This window comes from Carya illinoinensis, chromosome 1 (genome assembly GCF_018687715.1).
Source record: "Carya illinoinensis cultivar Pawnee chromosome 1, C.illinoinensisPawnee_v1, whole genome shotgun sequence".
Classification (NCBI taxonomy): Eukaryota; Viridiplantae; Streptophyta; class Magnoliopsida; order Fagales; family Juglandaceae; genus Carya; species Carya illinoinensis.
In genome coordinates, this window is record NC_056752.1 from 40,274,352 (window position 1) to 40,289,532 (window position 15,181).

The window sequence follows — 15,181 nt, forward strand, 5'->3', positions numbered from 1 at the left end:
CATTCACGGTAAGCGTGACAACATTTCCAGTCAGATCGCTCAGTATCGTGCGTACTAACGCACATAAGGAACACAATATCAGCAGCTAGATAAACACCAAGGAACAGTTAATTCACCAATATAGTGTCTCGCCCACGAGACCTTACGCCATGTCTCGATTTTGGTCACATGGTAGCAATGTCCATTATTAAACCACCTGAAGATTAACCAAAGTCACCAGGGAAGTGGATTGTAGAGCAACCCAAACTAGTCGAAACCACTTCCATGGGGCACTGGTTCTACAAATTTGTCTCAAATTTCCTAATATTTGGGGAACAGATAGTAAAATACCTTAACAGGCCCAATCAAAAACACAAATTTACGACCTTGTACCCCTGGATGGCTATTAAATCATGATGAATTGTACAGGATCTTCTGCACAACCACTCAAATAATGAATGGGGAAAACATGTCACCATAATTTACAGGCATCATATAGAGAGAAGAGAGAGAGACTTGTTGGCCGATGCCTATCCCTTGCAATGCTAGGGAAATCAGGTTTATGTTACAAACAATGCCCATGTTAGCAACGTTTCCAGGAAACCTCTGGATTTAAACATTTTCCATCATATTTAGATGAGTTCCTGAATTTGGCGATGGTTGCTGCATTAACTCAGGGTCATCTAAATCGTGCGTTTGAATAGGTATATCCTGCCAAGAATAAACCAAGTCACTCTTTTTCCAAGACTGACAACTACAAAATCAGTACTAATACTGCACAGTTATGCCCAAAAAAAAGTGCAATGGAAAGTCCCATGCATATAGGTTTTGCTCTATGTGCTTGAGGTGTTAAATTAGTAACTTAGCCTCGTTCACTTTCACAAAAAATTTCATCTCATCTCATCTAATCATTACAATTTTTCCAAATTCCCACACAAAATAAAATAAACAATTCGACTTTATCAACTCTTAAAACAAAATTAATATTAAAAAAACATATTCTAATAATATTTTATTCAACTTTCAACTTTTATCTCAATTGATCTCATTTCATTTGTGAAAACAAACTAGGCATATGAAATCTGCCAAAATTCAAATGCCAAAGACGAGTTCACGAGTTTTTATTAGTTTCTCCTATCTCAATGGTTGTCCTTGATGCAAAAACAATATAGTACAAAAGAACTTTGGATGTCTTCATCAACTGCAGTGGGGTGGAAGCAGGGAAACCACCGCAAAAAACTATCTAGAGAGATCTGAGTTCAGAATGGATTGTTACCAGTCATGCCGATGAGCTCTCTCATGGACTGAATAGGATGGAAAGTGACTGTGGGTTCAAAACCCAATGGTGTGGGTTTAAAACTGACTTGGTGCAAGTCTAAATTACCAGTATAAAATAATTTTGCATGATGATACCTAGCCCCATGAGACTAAGCAGATGCAGGGAAACCATGGAGAGAACTCTATAAATAGAGCGGGGTTCAGAATGAAGTCACCGACTATGATGGGCTCTAGCTTAAACTGCACCTCCTCTTTGTAGAAATAACAAGATGGAAAGTGATGGTGTGGGCTCAAAACCCACTTGATGCGAGTCTAACTTACCAATAAGAAAAAAGATCTTCGCACTATTATACCTAGCCCAAGAAAGAGGTGGCATTGCTTGCTGTGTCCACCTCACCCACGGTATTTCCCTTGCAAAATTAGTGGAATAACAGGAACCAGTAATTGTCCAAGTTACCTTTCAAATTCAATTGCTTAGTTTCCTTAATAGATTCTTAGGTTGTGTTTGGGTAGTAAGGTGATCTCAGATATTCTGTGAAAAATAGTGAAAAAGTAATGATAAAATATTGAATACTAGTGAATAGTAGTAAAAAGTAATGATAAAATAATGAATAGTAGTGGAATGTTCTCAAAACACTTGAAAACACTCCACCACCCATACGGAGCCTTAGTCTAGTATTTTTTGATTTGACAAGTAGATTCTCAAACTAGTATACAAACCTTGGAGTGAATATATAGGTTGAATAAGATGGTAAAATAAAGTCGAGAAGAGGAATAAAATCACTAGGAGCAAAGATTAACCCCTATAGATTGGCTTAGGCTACATTTGGATGTTGAGTTGAGTTGAGATGAAAGTTAAAAGTTGAATAAAATATTGTTAGAATATTATTTTTTAATATTATTATTATTTTGAAATTTGAAAATTTTAAATTATTTATTATATTTTGTGTTGAAATTTGAGAAAGTTGTAATGATTAGATGAGACGAGTTGAGATAGGTTTGGAAGCCAAATTGGCCTAAGAGGTAAAGACCTTGTTCTTGGTGGTATGCTCTCCCAGGTCTAAGGTTCGAGTCCTCTTGAGTGCAAATAATTTCTAGGGGTCATCAGACTGGGGGAAACTTCCCCTTAAATTACACGAGGTGCACTTGGAAAGACTTCTTGCCGAGAGCCTGTGCACCACGGGATTATTCTGCACTTTGCTCTTGGACACCCGGTGCCAACAAATAAAAAAACTAGGAGCAACATTTCTCAATTACTGACAACCACTTCCCCAGGTCCGAAGTTTCCAGTTGAAGGTTCCTAACTAATATTGCATATCAGGACAGTAATGTGATGATAGGATTGTCAATACCTGTGTGCTTATTAGTTGATGTGATTGTTGATCCTGGACCATCGGATATGCTTGTGGTTGAGACATTCTGTAGTAGGGCTCCTTGAGATCAAGTTTGCATGATGATGTCTGAAGTATTCCTCCTTGTTCAGCACCAGGTCCCCACATTTTAGCTGTTGGAGTGAATTATAGCTTGTTAGAATTTAGAAAACCAAATAAACAAATTTGCAAGATACAAATTTGAGAGACAAAAACAAGAGAAAAGATGGAAACCAACCTGACAATGTCAGATATATCGTATAACTCTGAGCATTGTGGGCAATCATATGGAGTCTTCCAGTAATTTCTTGTCCTGCCATGACATAAATTGGCTGAGAGAGAACACAACGTAATTGGTACCAGTGCGTTGTTGGTGCGCCAGGGGCAGTGCTAAGCCACCTTTGTACGGTACTGTGGATCAAAACAGTTTAAAAACAGAGAGGGAGAGATTAAACGTATAGAACTCACATGTTTACATGGTAAAGAAATTTGGAAGTATGCAGGCCTGACAAATGAAAAAACAGAAAAACTAACAAAAATCAACAGATTACCTCCCATTAAACAATACATCAAACCAGCAAGCCAACCCATGCACTCTAGCACCCACAGAGGAGGTAAATCTCAACGGAATATCAATTTCGTATAACTCCTCTTCCTATAGAATAAAATTAAAAGAAAGTTTCGATGTCATGTATGCTGATTTACCAATAAGCATAAAAAATCAACCATTTTGAACTGATAAATTCAATCAAACAGCAAGAAGATACAGCTGCAAGTAATAAATTTCGAGCAGGATAATATAAGATCTTCTTTCTATTCAGAAATATTTCTAAATGCTTTCAATGCATTCTTTCTTTGAAATATAGAACTCAATGAGGGTCCAAAAGGGTTCCCACATGCTAAATGAGACACATATATAGCTACTAAAAGCAAAAAACTTCTCCAACAAGTAATTCGTACCTTAATTTTCATAAAGTCTATACCGTGAAATATTGGAGGGGCCACCAATAATCTGGGATCAAAAGCATCTACCACGGGCTGCGTGAAGTGTAAAACAGAAGCCATCAAATAGTAGTAAATGGTAATTACATCATAAATGAATATAATCATCACAGCAAACAGTGAAATAAGAAGCATGTATGTAAACACCCAAACATGACGTCAGACAGTCATCTAAACTTTGAAATTTTGAATCCCACTGAGCCTATCAAGTTTTCTAGAGTAGACACTGAAACTAAATTTGGAGCCCCAAAATTTTGTAAGATCCCACAGACTGAACAAAGAAGCCAGCTGTCAACCAGTTCGGGCAGTAGAGATGAGGCATACAATTAATTACTAAAATTTAATCTAAAGTAGATATCCGAAATAGTCAGTGAGAACAACCATGCTTTAAGCTCCAAAAGGTCCCCAAAAAAAAAAAAAAACTTTTTAGTTGTGCCCAAACTATCACAGGCATATGATGGAATATATATCATATAATCCCGCAACCAATCAGAATGCAGTTCCTCATCTAAAGATGAACAGTGATGTATACTCCTTGTGTACTTGGCTAGTACCTTTTTGGGTCATGAATAGAAGTTATCCTGCTTATAAAAAATGACCCTTAGGCTTAGTCAGGACTTTGTTCCAGACACCCGGTGCCATTAAAAAGAGTTTTTTTTTTGCTCAGTCAAAAAATGCTCAAAGATTAGCAGCACTTATTAAAGGCACGAAAGACAAGAAATAGAAATTATATATATTGAGAAAACAAGATTTTGGACCTGAGAAAAGTATCCCTGGAATGCAGATCCATGTAGGGGTGTCAAATCAACACCATAATAATTCTGTTGCTGCCAAAAGAGGGCCTGTACCAGAAAAAGAATAACATCAGTAAATTAGATTGCCCATATGAAGAATGATAGCAAGATCCAGAAACAACATAAGGCAATATAAACTAATAGTTGATGAAAACGAAAACTTGACCACAGCAGCAATAGCATGCATACAATAGATGTTGCAATTGAATGTCTCTCTGCGGTAAGAAGCCAGAATGCTCACTACTTTATCCTGACCAAATGTGTCTACCCCTACTTGGAATTCTTATTTTCTTTCTTTTTGGGTGGGGGGGTTGGGGGGGTGCCCCAAGTAATTGGGAGCAGAATGGAGCAGTAATACTACGTTGGTGAGTCCTCATATTCCTGAAAGAGACCCTAGTAGAAAAGCCTAAATCACTTACATATTTTCAGGCTACCAATTCTGAATATTTAGACACGGGATCTCGAGATAATAATAAAAGGTACGTTAGGATAATTCACTACAAATACGCACCTTATTTGCAATTTCAATAAATAAATATTCATCGCTGAAAGGTGCCATATGTATCCTACAAGGATAATCAACTCAAAATTGTGAGGACCAAAAAGTAACAAATGTAAGAATTTTTTTTTTTTTTATATCATGGACCCTCACTGAGGCAGGGTCCTTCAGACCCACCCTTAGGGAGTAAACCCCAGATACACGATATATGAAACAAATTATAAATATTTCAATTCATGAAACACTAGCAAGACAAGAAATGCAAGCCTAAGGATCCTACGTTCACATAAACCAACAAAATTATTTCTTTGATAAGTATAAACCAACATAATTATGAATAACCTAGCATTCAAAAATGTTAATAACAAACATATAAAAATATAAAGGACGAGAATATGAGACTGGGTTTTGAGTGTGCCACATAATGCTGCAATGAGTAAAAGAAATCACATGTCAAAGTCTAGAATTAAATTGAGAAAGCCACAAAGAGGAGCCATGGAATGCTGTTACGACTCCATCTATAATAGCTTTCAGTGGATAATTTCATCATTACATAAATATAGATAAATCAAATCGCTAACCATTCATATAGTATTAAGTAGATAAAACACTCATGGAGATGCTATATATCCACTATTTTATTTCTGAATAAGTCATTTACTAATTTGAGAATAACTAAGACAACTTTGGCAGCCAGAATCGCACTTGCAGCAAGATGTCCAGACAACAGGGGGGAGAAGGCATTTCAAGGGTCACATTTACCTTCCAGCTGTAGGAAACATTTTCCCATTTGGGACAAGGAACCGATCTCTTGCAATCACATAGGACTCCAGCATTCTTTCATTAACCAACAACGTTCCTTTAAGCGTACAAATGAAAATTCTAAATCAGACACACTTTAAGAAATAGAATCTGAATATTTTATGCTAAATCTTAGTAAAGCAAGTGCTTTTACAAGCTTACCCATTGGCTCTGATATCAGAATATCTGCTTTCTCGGGCAATTCAACTTCCTCAACTTTACCTTTGACTACCTACATTTTAGAACGGCATTGTGCCCTGAATTCAATGAGATAACTGGCCCATAAAGACGCTAGCAGAAAATTAGAGGTGACAAGAAAAAATCTTAACTGTGATCCGTTGACCCAGTGATGGGTTCCCAGCAATAAGTTTTTGTGCATATTCGGCCATTTCAGATGCTTCCACAGCATAAACATGCTTTGCACCAGCCTTGTAGGGATAATAAAGAAATATGATGATGTGAACCGGGGCCCATCATATGAGATCGACCAAAAGAAAAGAAACTCAGCATAAACATGTAACCACACAAGACAAAAGGATGCAGGCATTATTATACATGGTAAAATAAACTAAAAAGCTAGGCGTACCTGAGCAGCAAATAATGATAAGATACCACTACCAGCACCAACATCAACCACTACACGACCGATAAAATCTGTTCGGTTCTCCATAACAGCAGCATAATAGGTTCCTGAGACAATGATTATTGATACCAAATTGAAACATCAAATATGAAGTACTGGCAGATTATCTCATTGTATAATGTGAGTTTAAAGCATAAAAACTTCATCGAATAGAAATTCAAGCGTGAATAGAACATAAGATCAATTATCTCAATGTATAATGTGAGCTTAAGGCATAAGAACTTTATCATATACTTATCAAAAGAAAAGAACTTTATCAACTAGAAATTCAAGCATGAATGTAACGTTAGATCAAAGATAGACCAGATCATAGATTGGTGATATAACCTGTTCTCACATAATCCTGTAACATATTTTGCTGATGCAACAGCTGTCCATAATAATGGAAATACATTTTAGCAGAAGATGGCTCTATTTTATCATCAAATTTGCTTCTAGTGTCCAAAACTGTTCCATTTGGTAATTGTTTTCCTGAAACAGTAAAAGACACAACAATCAAACAAACAATTAGAAGATAGGCATTGATTTTCATTTGTTCTGAAATCATTATATATAACCTGTGAGGTTTCAGATGGTAACACTTTTACAACTCATGACCACCAAGGTCATAGCTCATCAGATGCTCAACCAAAAGATCAGCCTAAATAACATTATTATATCCAATCTGACTGCACAAATTTATTATTGAATTTATTGACTTAACCATTCATCTATTTATTCATGTATATCAAACCAAAATCAAGAGGGGTGGTTGGGGGAGAGAGAAAAAAAATTTCCAATGTAGTACCTTGAGAAACTTCCTTTTTCCATTGCTCAAAGGCAGAATGGAAGGTTCTGCTCTCTTTCTCATTTCTGAATTGGACAGTGATTCCCCTTGAGTATGATGTCTGCTTCAAAAGTAATACTGTTAAAATAAACAGGCATTTCACACTGCTTCTACAATCTTACATTAATATTAATCATGACCATAATCGTCAACTTGAAATATTTTCAAAAGTAACATGCAGCAGAAATGTACTGATTATATTGTAATTTTTTTTTTTATAAATAAACAAATTGTATTGATCAATGGCAAAGCCAGTATTACAACTCTAACGCCCTAACTAGGTAGGCACATTAGATACAAGAAAATCATGCATGGCCATGCCATTAAAATCCACAGCAATAGCCCAGTTACAAAGTGTTCTAAAAAATAAAAGTTTAAGCTCCTCTACTGATCTTTCTTGGTCCTCAAAGGTCCTCTCATTTCGCTCCTCCTCTCATTATATTGTAATTGCGGAGTGAAATACCAAATAGAGTTAAAATACTTTTCTTCATCCAGGGATTCCTAGTGCACAGCATTTATAGTAGAATGATCTCAAAAATAGAAATGAATAAGGAGACACACGCCCCCACCCCCACAAACCCCAAAAAAAACTCACACGCCCGATAACTTTATATGCATGTGTGCGCGCCTTACCTCCTCGCTGGCTTCAGAACCTTCAGATATGCAAACTGATTGAACAGGACCCAATTTGAATAGCTGAAAACATCAACAACATAAACCGCCAATCATAAATTAGTCTATGAGTCGAAATTTTCGCGCATTTCACATCCAATGAACATATTCCCCGATACGGTCTCCTTCTGATCACCGAGGAAGTGTAGTAAAAGAAAAAAAAAAATGTTGAATTTTGAATCTAAGGGAACAGAAGAAAACCATATTGACTAATACGGCACTTGGATTTATTAGGCGCAGATAAGTTAATTTATTCACTCCGTCTCTACTTTATACAAAAAGGGAACAAAAAAATAAAATCAGTCTCCAAAAATAGAACGACAACAGTAATAATGCTCTACATGTTTAGTTTATTTTGTTGTTCTTTCATTTCTTTTCCTCCACTTTCTCAACAACCGAACGACAATGAAACAAAAAACAATCAAAAAGCACGAAAGCTAACCCGAGCAGTTCGAAGATCAACATTCGTGGTAGCAATCGATTCAGGTTCCTTGTGAAATCGAAGCTTGGAGATTCCAGAATCGGCACAGAACCGAGCAACCACCGGCTTAGACGGAGACGTTGAAGACGACGGAGAAAGCTCAGAGACCGAGACCAAAGCGAACTCTTGTTGCTTAAGCTTCTGCCCCATCGGACCCTCCATTGTCGTCCTCACCAAGTTCAGGTCCAAAATTTCTACAAATGCGAAAAAAGATGTATTTTATGTATGTTTGTGTGAGCTGTGCGAGAGAATTAGGGTTTCTGTAAGGAGCAAAATCTTCGAAATTCTCGAGAGCCGCCAAAGCGAGAGAGCAAATGGACAACAGCTTTCGGGTTTTATTTATAGTGTGTCTGGGTTTTGTTTTGAATCTTGATTTTCAAAGGTAGCGGTGCGATCTGTCAAGCTGAGTATGCTTAGAGTGAAAAGACGTGTGCTTAATCACCCACGCGCCCTTCTTGTTGTTAGAATAGCATTTTGGGTGTATGTCGCTCACATATAAGTTCTGGTATCGTCGATTACGTTGCGGCCTGTGAATTTCTGGAGAGCAATGATAAAGTAGAGTGTGGACCCAAACGGGTGGTGGATTGTTGCTTGAAGTGGGAGTCAGAATTTATTCACCACCATTGGCTGACACGTGGGTTTGGGTTTTTGAGGGTTTTGTGCACATTTCTGTATACTGTAATTGTATAGTGCTTATGCTGAGATCTACCTTATCCCGCCCATTATTACGAAGGATAATGCTTATCCCACGTATTTTATTTAGTGGTTGAAAAAGTATTTTTAAATGATATTATAAGATTTTTTTCAAAAATATATATTTAAAGATATAAAAAGAATGTACGAAAAAAAAACATTGATACTATTATGAAATAGTCTTTTTTTATAATATTATTATGTACTTAATTTATGCCCTTTATTTTATTCTTTGACATGATGATTGGCACACGAAATATTAAGAAAATTAAAAATATAATAAAAAAAAGGAGAGAAATTAAGATTTTAGTTTTCATTTTTTTATATTTTTTAACGTCTTTTTATTTTAAATATTTTTTTTTTAATTTTTTGTAATAAGTCACTTAACACCACAATCTCAATGAGGCAAACTAAGTGATATGAATTAGGGACATAGTAACATTATTTTTTTTTTACGAGACTTTATATAAAAAAATTACATAAAAATAAAATTATAAATTTACGTAATTTCATGAAATTCATTAGAATTATTTTATTATAAAAATAATTTTATAATTTAATGTATCATATTAAATCATATCAATTTGTGAATATATTTTCATATAATATTTTGTGGCTAATTTTTTTTTTTTAATTCTCTGAGCATGACTATAAATCAAGGATAAATAGTAATTATCACAGAGAGTCTCGAAACTGCGATGCTTTCATTCAAATATTAAATGAGGGATGATATTACTCTGTATATATTATGACCTTCTTGTTATTTATTATCCCTCTCTATTTTGTTAATTTTGTTATCTATCTGAATATTTTTACTTTGATCAATTTTGAGTTTTTAAAAATATTTTGAGAATAAAAGCCATCAAATATCAACTCATTAACAGCTTTATATATATATTAAAAAAAAAAAAAAAAAACCATTCCTTTCGTATCTTTATAATAAAAGAATCTTGCCTTTGAGACTTGAAAGGAAGTTGCTCAAATCTCATCCGCAGACACTAACATAGTGGTAGTTGTATCCGCCAAACCAAGAAACCACTCATATCAACATTGATCAGACCATTCTCCAAATTTCCTTCTTATCAATTGCCACTAGCCCAACTCAAAATCTCTCACTCAACTTACATTACGCTTCCACTCACCCATAATTCATCTTCATTGTTCTATCTACACAACATCCCTTTCCTCATCTCAGTTTGCATATACAAATAATGTGACAATCTTTCACACCCACGATGATGTTTAGTGTGCCAATAAAGAGACGTGCAAATTTTTCCATGCTTCTTTCCGGGTTTCTCGACATTATTCTCATGTTTCTCTGATGATGATGTCTACTGCCTGTAGAAGCTTAACAGTAATATTGTACCGAATGATGTAAAGAAACAATCCCTGATTAAGAGTAATGCTTCATATAATCACTTTTACATACTCTTTTTACACATTCCACTTATGTAATTAGCTGTATCAATTTTTTTTAATACACAACCAATCACATCAATAGACTGTGCAAAAGAGTGCGCAAAAATGACTGCACATAAAATTTTTGTTTATATTTACTATTTATCTGCATGCAAATAACCAAATAAGCATGCATCAAGAGATGAGATGACGAGAATAAAGCGGCCATCGAGATTACTCTGCTTGCTAACTGTTTAAATCCAATCGGGAGATGCGAAAAAAAAAAAAAAAGTTATAAACTGGAGCTCAACTTTTCCCAGATTCTTCAAAGCTAGCTAAAGATACAGAAAGCTAATTATGATCTGGCTTTACTGCCAAATCCCAACCATCAGTCATCAACATAATTCAGAAAAGGAAAAAATTGAACAAAAATGACTTTGTGAGCTTTTAATTCTTTAATTCGTTGTTCGTATGTTATAACATCAGTTGCAAAGAAACTATATCAGTCACAGACTCTACCATAAAGGCGCAAATCAACACTGGGCTCTACAAATGTCTTAATGTTTCAATTTTGTCAAATGAGCATGGATGTGATCTAATGAGAATTGTAAGTAGCAGTGCTGAACTCTACTTATTTATTCATGTTGCAATTCCATTCAATGAACTAGAATGTGCAGCTAAATTTAGTATGCATCTTTGTGTCTAGGCATACAAAGACTCGAAGACTGTCATTTCCCATCAGATCAAATGCAGTGGTTATGAATTTCAAAATAACATCTCTTAAGATTTTGCAATTGCCTTTTACTATCTAGAAACTATTTGCAAAAGTGGAACTTGAATCAATGAAAATGGTAAAACTAATAACTAGCTGCAATCAGAAAACAAATTCAACATTTTCAAAGTAAAACAAGGGAAAGAGAGCAAAAGTCACAAATCTGCTCACCATCCATCATCCTGTGATAATGCCAACTCAAGTGTCCTAGTGGGCCACTATAGTGGGCAATAATTTCTCACTTTTGTAACATATATATATATATGAGATAAATAATGGCACTTTTCAATCACTTTCCTCCTTTTATATCAGAACTCAACAAGACTTTCATATGTGTCAATTCATAGCAAGCTTGAACTTTTCGATGCCCACAAGTCTTTAGGCTATCAAACTGTCCCTTGAAGGAAGAAGCATCAGTACAATACACTAGGAACCAGCACTAAGGAATTTGTCCTAATTAGGTCACCATGACCTAAGAATTTTAGGTGAGGGTACGTTGGACACCAATTTGATGACTCACACCAGACATGAGAGTTGAACCCTCGCATTCATATATCAGACGCACACTCCAACAGACTAATACACAAGTAAGAAAGACTGTGATTTCTTCCAAAAATCAATATAATTTTTATGTTCTTGATCGCTACAGACACGAGTAAAAGAAAGAACAAAAGAAAAAAGATATCAATAATCGGAATAACATACAACATTGACTCGTATCAATAACTTAACAAAATGTGGAACAGAGAGAGAATAACGTGGCAGTGCAAATCAGATTCAAGAAGCCGTAGATACCTTGACAGCCTTGAACGCGGGGTGAAGCAAGCCGAGCTCGTCCTTCACTTCAAGCGGATTGCTGGTCTCGTTCCTCACCCTCTTCACTCTCCTACTAGCAAGGGACTTGTGCGTGAACCCATAAATCTGAAGAATCTGATTGTCACCGAAGTTGTACGCTCGGTCCATTTGTCTCAAGCATCTCTCCACTGGATAATCCCCAAACTTCCCGCAAGGCTTGCAACCAACAAAATGGGTCACCAGCGGCCACCGGTGGTCGCCGAGTCCCGGGTGGTAGTTCTCGATCATCTCCTCGTACCTATCGACCAGAATCCCCCAATAACCGTGGAGATAATACGCGTTTTCTAGATAAACTTTATCTCCCCATGTACTCCTCCCCTTCATTAACAAATACACCATTGCGGACTGATCGTCGGCCTCGAAGACCGGCCTACCTTTGAGCTCTCTGGTCAGTATCTTACCGGCCTCGTCTCTTATTTTTCCCTTGGGACCCATCGGGGCCCACGCGTCGAGAAGATCCAATGACCACTGACAGTTCCTTAACAGAAAGCTACCAGTGTTCAGACCGATCCAGTTTTTCTCGTCGTACACCATCTCGTTCCAACCGTGCATAACGAAGTTGTGGTCTTTGTAGCGCTCCCAGGGGACCTCGAACGCCATGTCGGTGAACATTGCGTCACTGTCCATCCACCAGAGGAACTCGATTTCGGGGTGCGACAGCAGGAGCTTCCGAATCAGTGGAAGTTTAGCCCAGAAACCTGCCATCTCGGCATCAAGAAGGGCCATGTTGTAGAAAACCTCGATCCCATGTAGCCTGCAGTAGTCGATTTTGTTCTTGATGGACTTCAATAGGTAATGGTCGCCGACCGGGTTTTCGCAAGGTTTTGGGGAAGACCCAGTGACCAGGAGGACCCGGGGCTTATTGGGCCTGATAAAGTTCGGGAAATCCGGGTTGTTTTTCAACCACTCGGCTCTCCGTTCGTCCCAGTCAGAAATCTTCGGGCCAAGACTGTATGGCTTGTTAGGGTCGGGCTTTTCCTCAGGCTCTTCGTCCACGAGGATTTTTGAAATATCGAACGTCGCGTAGTTGTTGGATTGGTCGGACTCGGAGTCGGGCTGTGCCTCCTCGAGCACGCGGTGTGGCTCGACCCGGCGGCCGCGCGAGTAGAGGTGGCCTCGGATCTCGTTGAAGTCCTGCTCAGGGGTGCCGAACTTGCCGGCGCCGATGGTCCCACGTAGGACGACCACGGTGAGGAAGAGGCAGAGGAACGTGACGGTGCTGTGCCGAACCGCGCGCTGGATCTGGCGGACTCGGCGGACTCCCAAGCACCGCTCCAGCATTTTCCGGATTCGAGTTGCCGAGTTGAACCGGCGGCAACGCGACCGATTCAGACAAAACAAGAAATGGGGAATCGAACAAAAGAGCTTCAGGATCTGGAGATGGAAGGTCTGGTTGTCATCAAAAAAAGAACTTCACATTTACGGGATTAATATCGTAAATAAGGAGAAAATCAGGGGTGTTCTTTGGGGAATGAGGCGTCGGTGGAGCTAAAGGAGGAAGGGAGGAAAAGGCACAGAACAGAAGGGACGAGGAAAGGAAACGAAAAGCGAGTGTGTTCCGTTCCGACACCTTTGTTTTTATTGATTAAATTTTCCTGGATAAATATTTTCTTTGTTATTAGGACTAATAATTGCGGTATTCTTCACGTTGATATTATATAATATATATATATGAAATAAATAAACGTAACTGCTGACTACATTTGGAAGATTATTAAGACAAAAGGGCATTATTAAAGGGTAAAAAGGGTTATTTAGCTTGGTCGGTGTTGGAGATAAAAAGCCCTTCCAATTTTCTATACTTTTGTCCTAAGAACTTGCATAAGGTCCATCTTTTATTTACACCATGAGTGCCATACACTAAAGCTTTTGCTTTAGCCTTTAAAGGGCTATTTTAAAATGGTTTGTTGACAATGACAATTTGTCAATAGAAAATATTTAAATATAAAGGATTATATGTAAATAAATGCATATACGTTAGATTATAAAATTATTTTTATTGTAAATATGACATAAAATTATATCAATTTATAAATTTACTTTTATATAATATTTTTATATATTTAACCCCGTTATCTTTGTTGACAGTGTAAACCGAAATGCGGACTGAACATTGATAAAGATCTCTCTCTCTCAATAACATCTAGTCAATTTGATTGGCGTTGGAAGAACCCTTCAAAAAATGAAAGATCAAAGGCTGAAAACAGAATTCAGAAAGGATTGGTCCATTTCAATAAACTTTCAAGATGACAAATAGCTCTAAGCAAAATAGCAAATCTAAAGGAATTTCAGAAAACGAAAACCATAATCAGACCAAATTAAAAACAAAAAATTAAAGGTTTGACGCAAAAGAGAGAGAGAGAGAGACAATAATTGTGAGATTTTGTTGTGGATATGCAATCACTCAAGATCGGAGCACAAAGCCAACTTAATTGATGGCCTAATCGTGGTAACTTAAAATCATTAAATTGTTTGGTCATTGGAATTTTTCATCTCAAATATAAAATTTTTATCTCATTATTATAACTTTTCTAAATTCTCATACAAAATATAATAAACAATTCAACTTTTTTTTAACTTTTTCAAATTCTAAAATAATAATAATATTAAAATATAATATTTTAATATTTAATCTTAAAACTCAAAATTCTTATCTAAAAATTCTTAATAGCCAAGTAGAATTCTCAGTCTCAAATTTTGTTTGAGATTGGCCTATTAGAGAATGAAACATAGGCAACGACCAACAAGGAAGAAAGTTTCAACATGGGAGAAGAGGGGCTGAGTGAGTGTGTATGCGTGAGGAGATGGTGTAAATTTGACGACAATCCCCAACTACAATGGCTGTGAGAAAACGAGAGAGGTTAAGAGTGAGGGTGAAAGAAAAACAAAAAAATCATTTGGTTGGAGAAAGGAATTTGTTTTCTTTATTAATCTTTTTAAAGTGATGTTTTATTTATGTTAGTATGTCAAATGATTGAGAGCCGCGTTCACAGACTATTATAGATTTCATAAATTGAATTAGAGTTGTTGGGCAAGCCTGCATCTGTCCCCAATCCCTTGGCATGGTTTGGGTGAGCAATCCGCCAAATCCTGCTCACCCAAATCCAAGGGAATAGGT

The 15,181-nt window shown here is 36.8% G+C and overlaps 2 protein-coding genes across 2 annotated transcripts; both read right to left on the reverse strand.

Annotated features, from left to right (window-relative positions):
* Window positions 1-357: 357 nt before the first annotated feature.
* Window positions 358-8,759, reverse strand: LOC122318818 (probable histone-arginine methyltransferase 1.3). Its single transcript, XM_043136466.1, has 15 exons — window positions 8,307-8,759; window positions 7,826-7,888; window positions 7,154-7,253; window positions 6,694-6,837; window positions 6,310-6,413; window positions 6,053-6,151; window positions 5,886-5,955; window positions 5,685-5,781; window positions 4,935-4,989; window positions 4,388-4,471; window positions 3,588-3,665; window positions 3,179-3,282; window positions 2,866-3,038; window positions 2,610-2,761; window positions 358-690 (listed from the first exon to the last, which is right to left on the reverse strand). Exons 1-15 carry the CDS (start codon window positions 8,505-8,507, stop codon window positions 592-594), a joined length of 1,623 nt encoding a protein of 540 aa, XP_042992400.1. The 5' UTR covers window positions 8,508-8,759; the 3' UTR covers window positions 358-591.
* A 1,187-nt stretch (window positions 8,760-9,946) lies between these two features.
* Window positions 9,947-13,643, reverse strand: LOC122318823 (xyloglucan 6-xylosyltransferase 2-like). Its single transcript, XM_043136481.1, has 2 exons — window positions 12,004-13,643; window positions 9,947-10,376 (listed from the first exon to the last, which is right to left on the reverse strand). Exons 1-2 carry the CDS (start codon window positions 13,342-13,344, stop codon window positions 10,347-10,349), a joined length of 1,371 nt encoding a protein of 456 aa, XP_042992415.1. The 5' UTR covers window positions 13,345-13,643; the 3' UTR covers window positions 9,947-10,346.
* Between the last annotated feature and the right edge of the window lie 1,538 nt (window positions 13,644-15,181).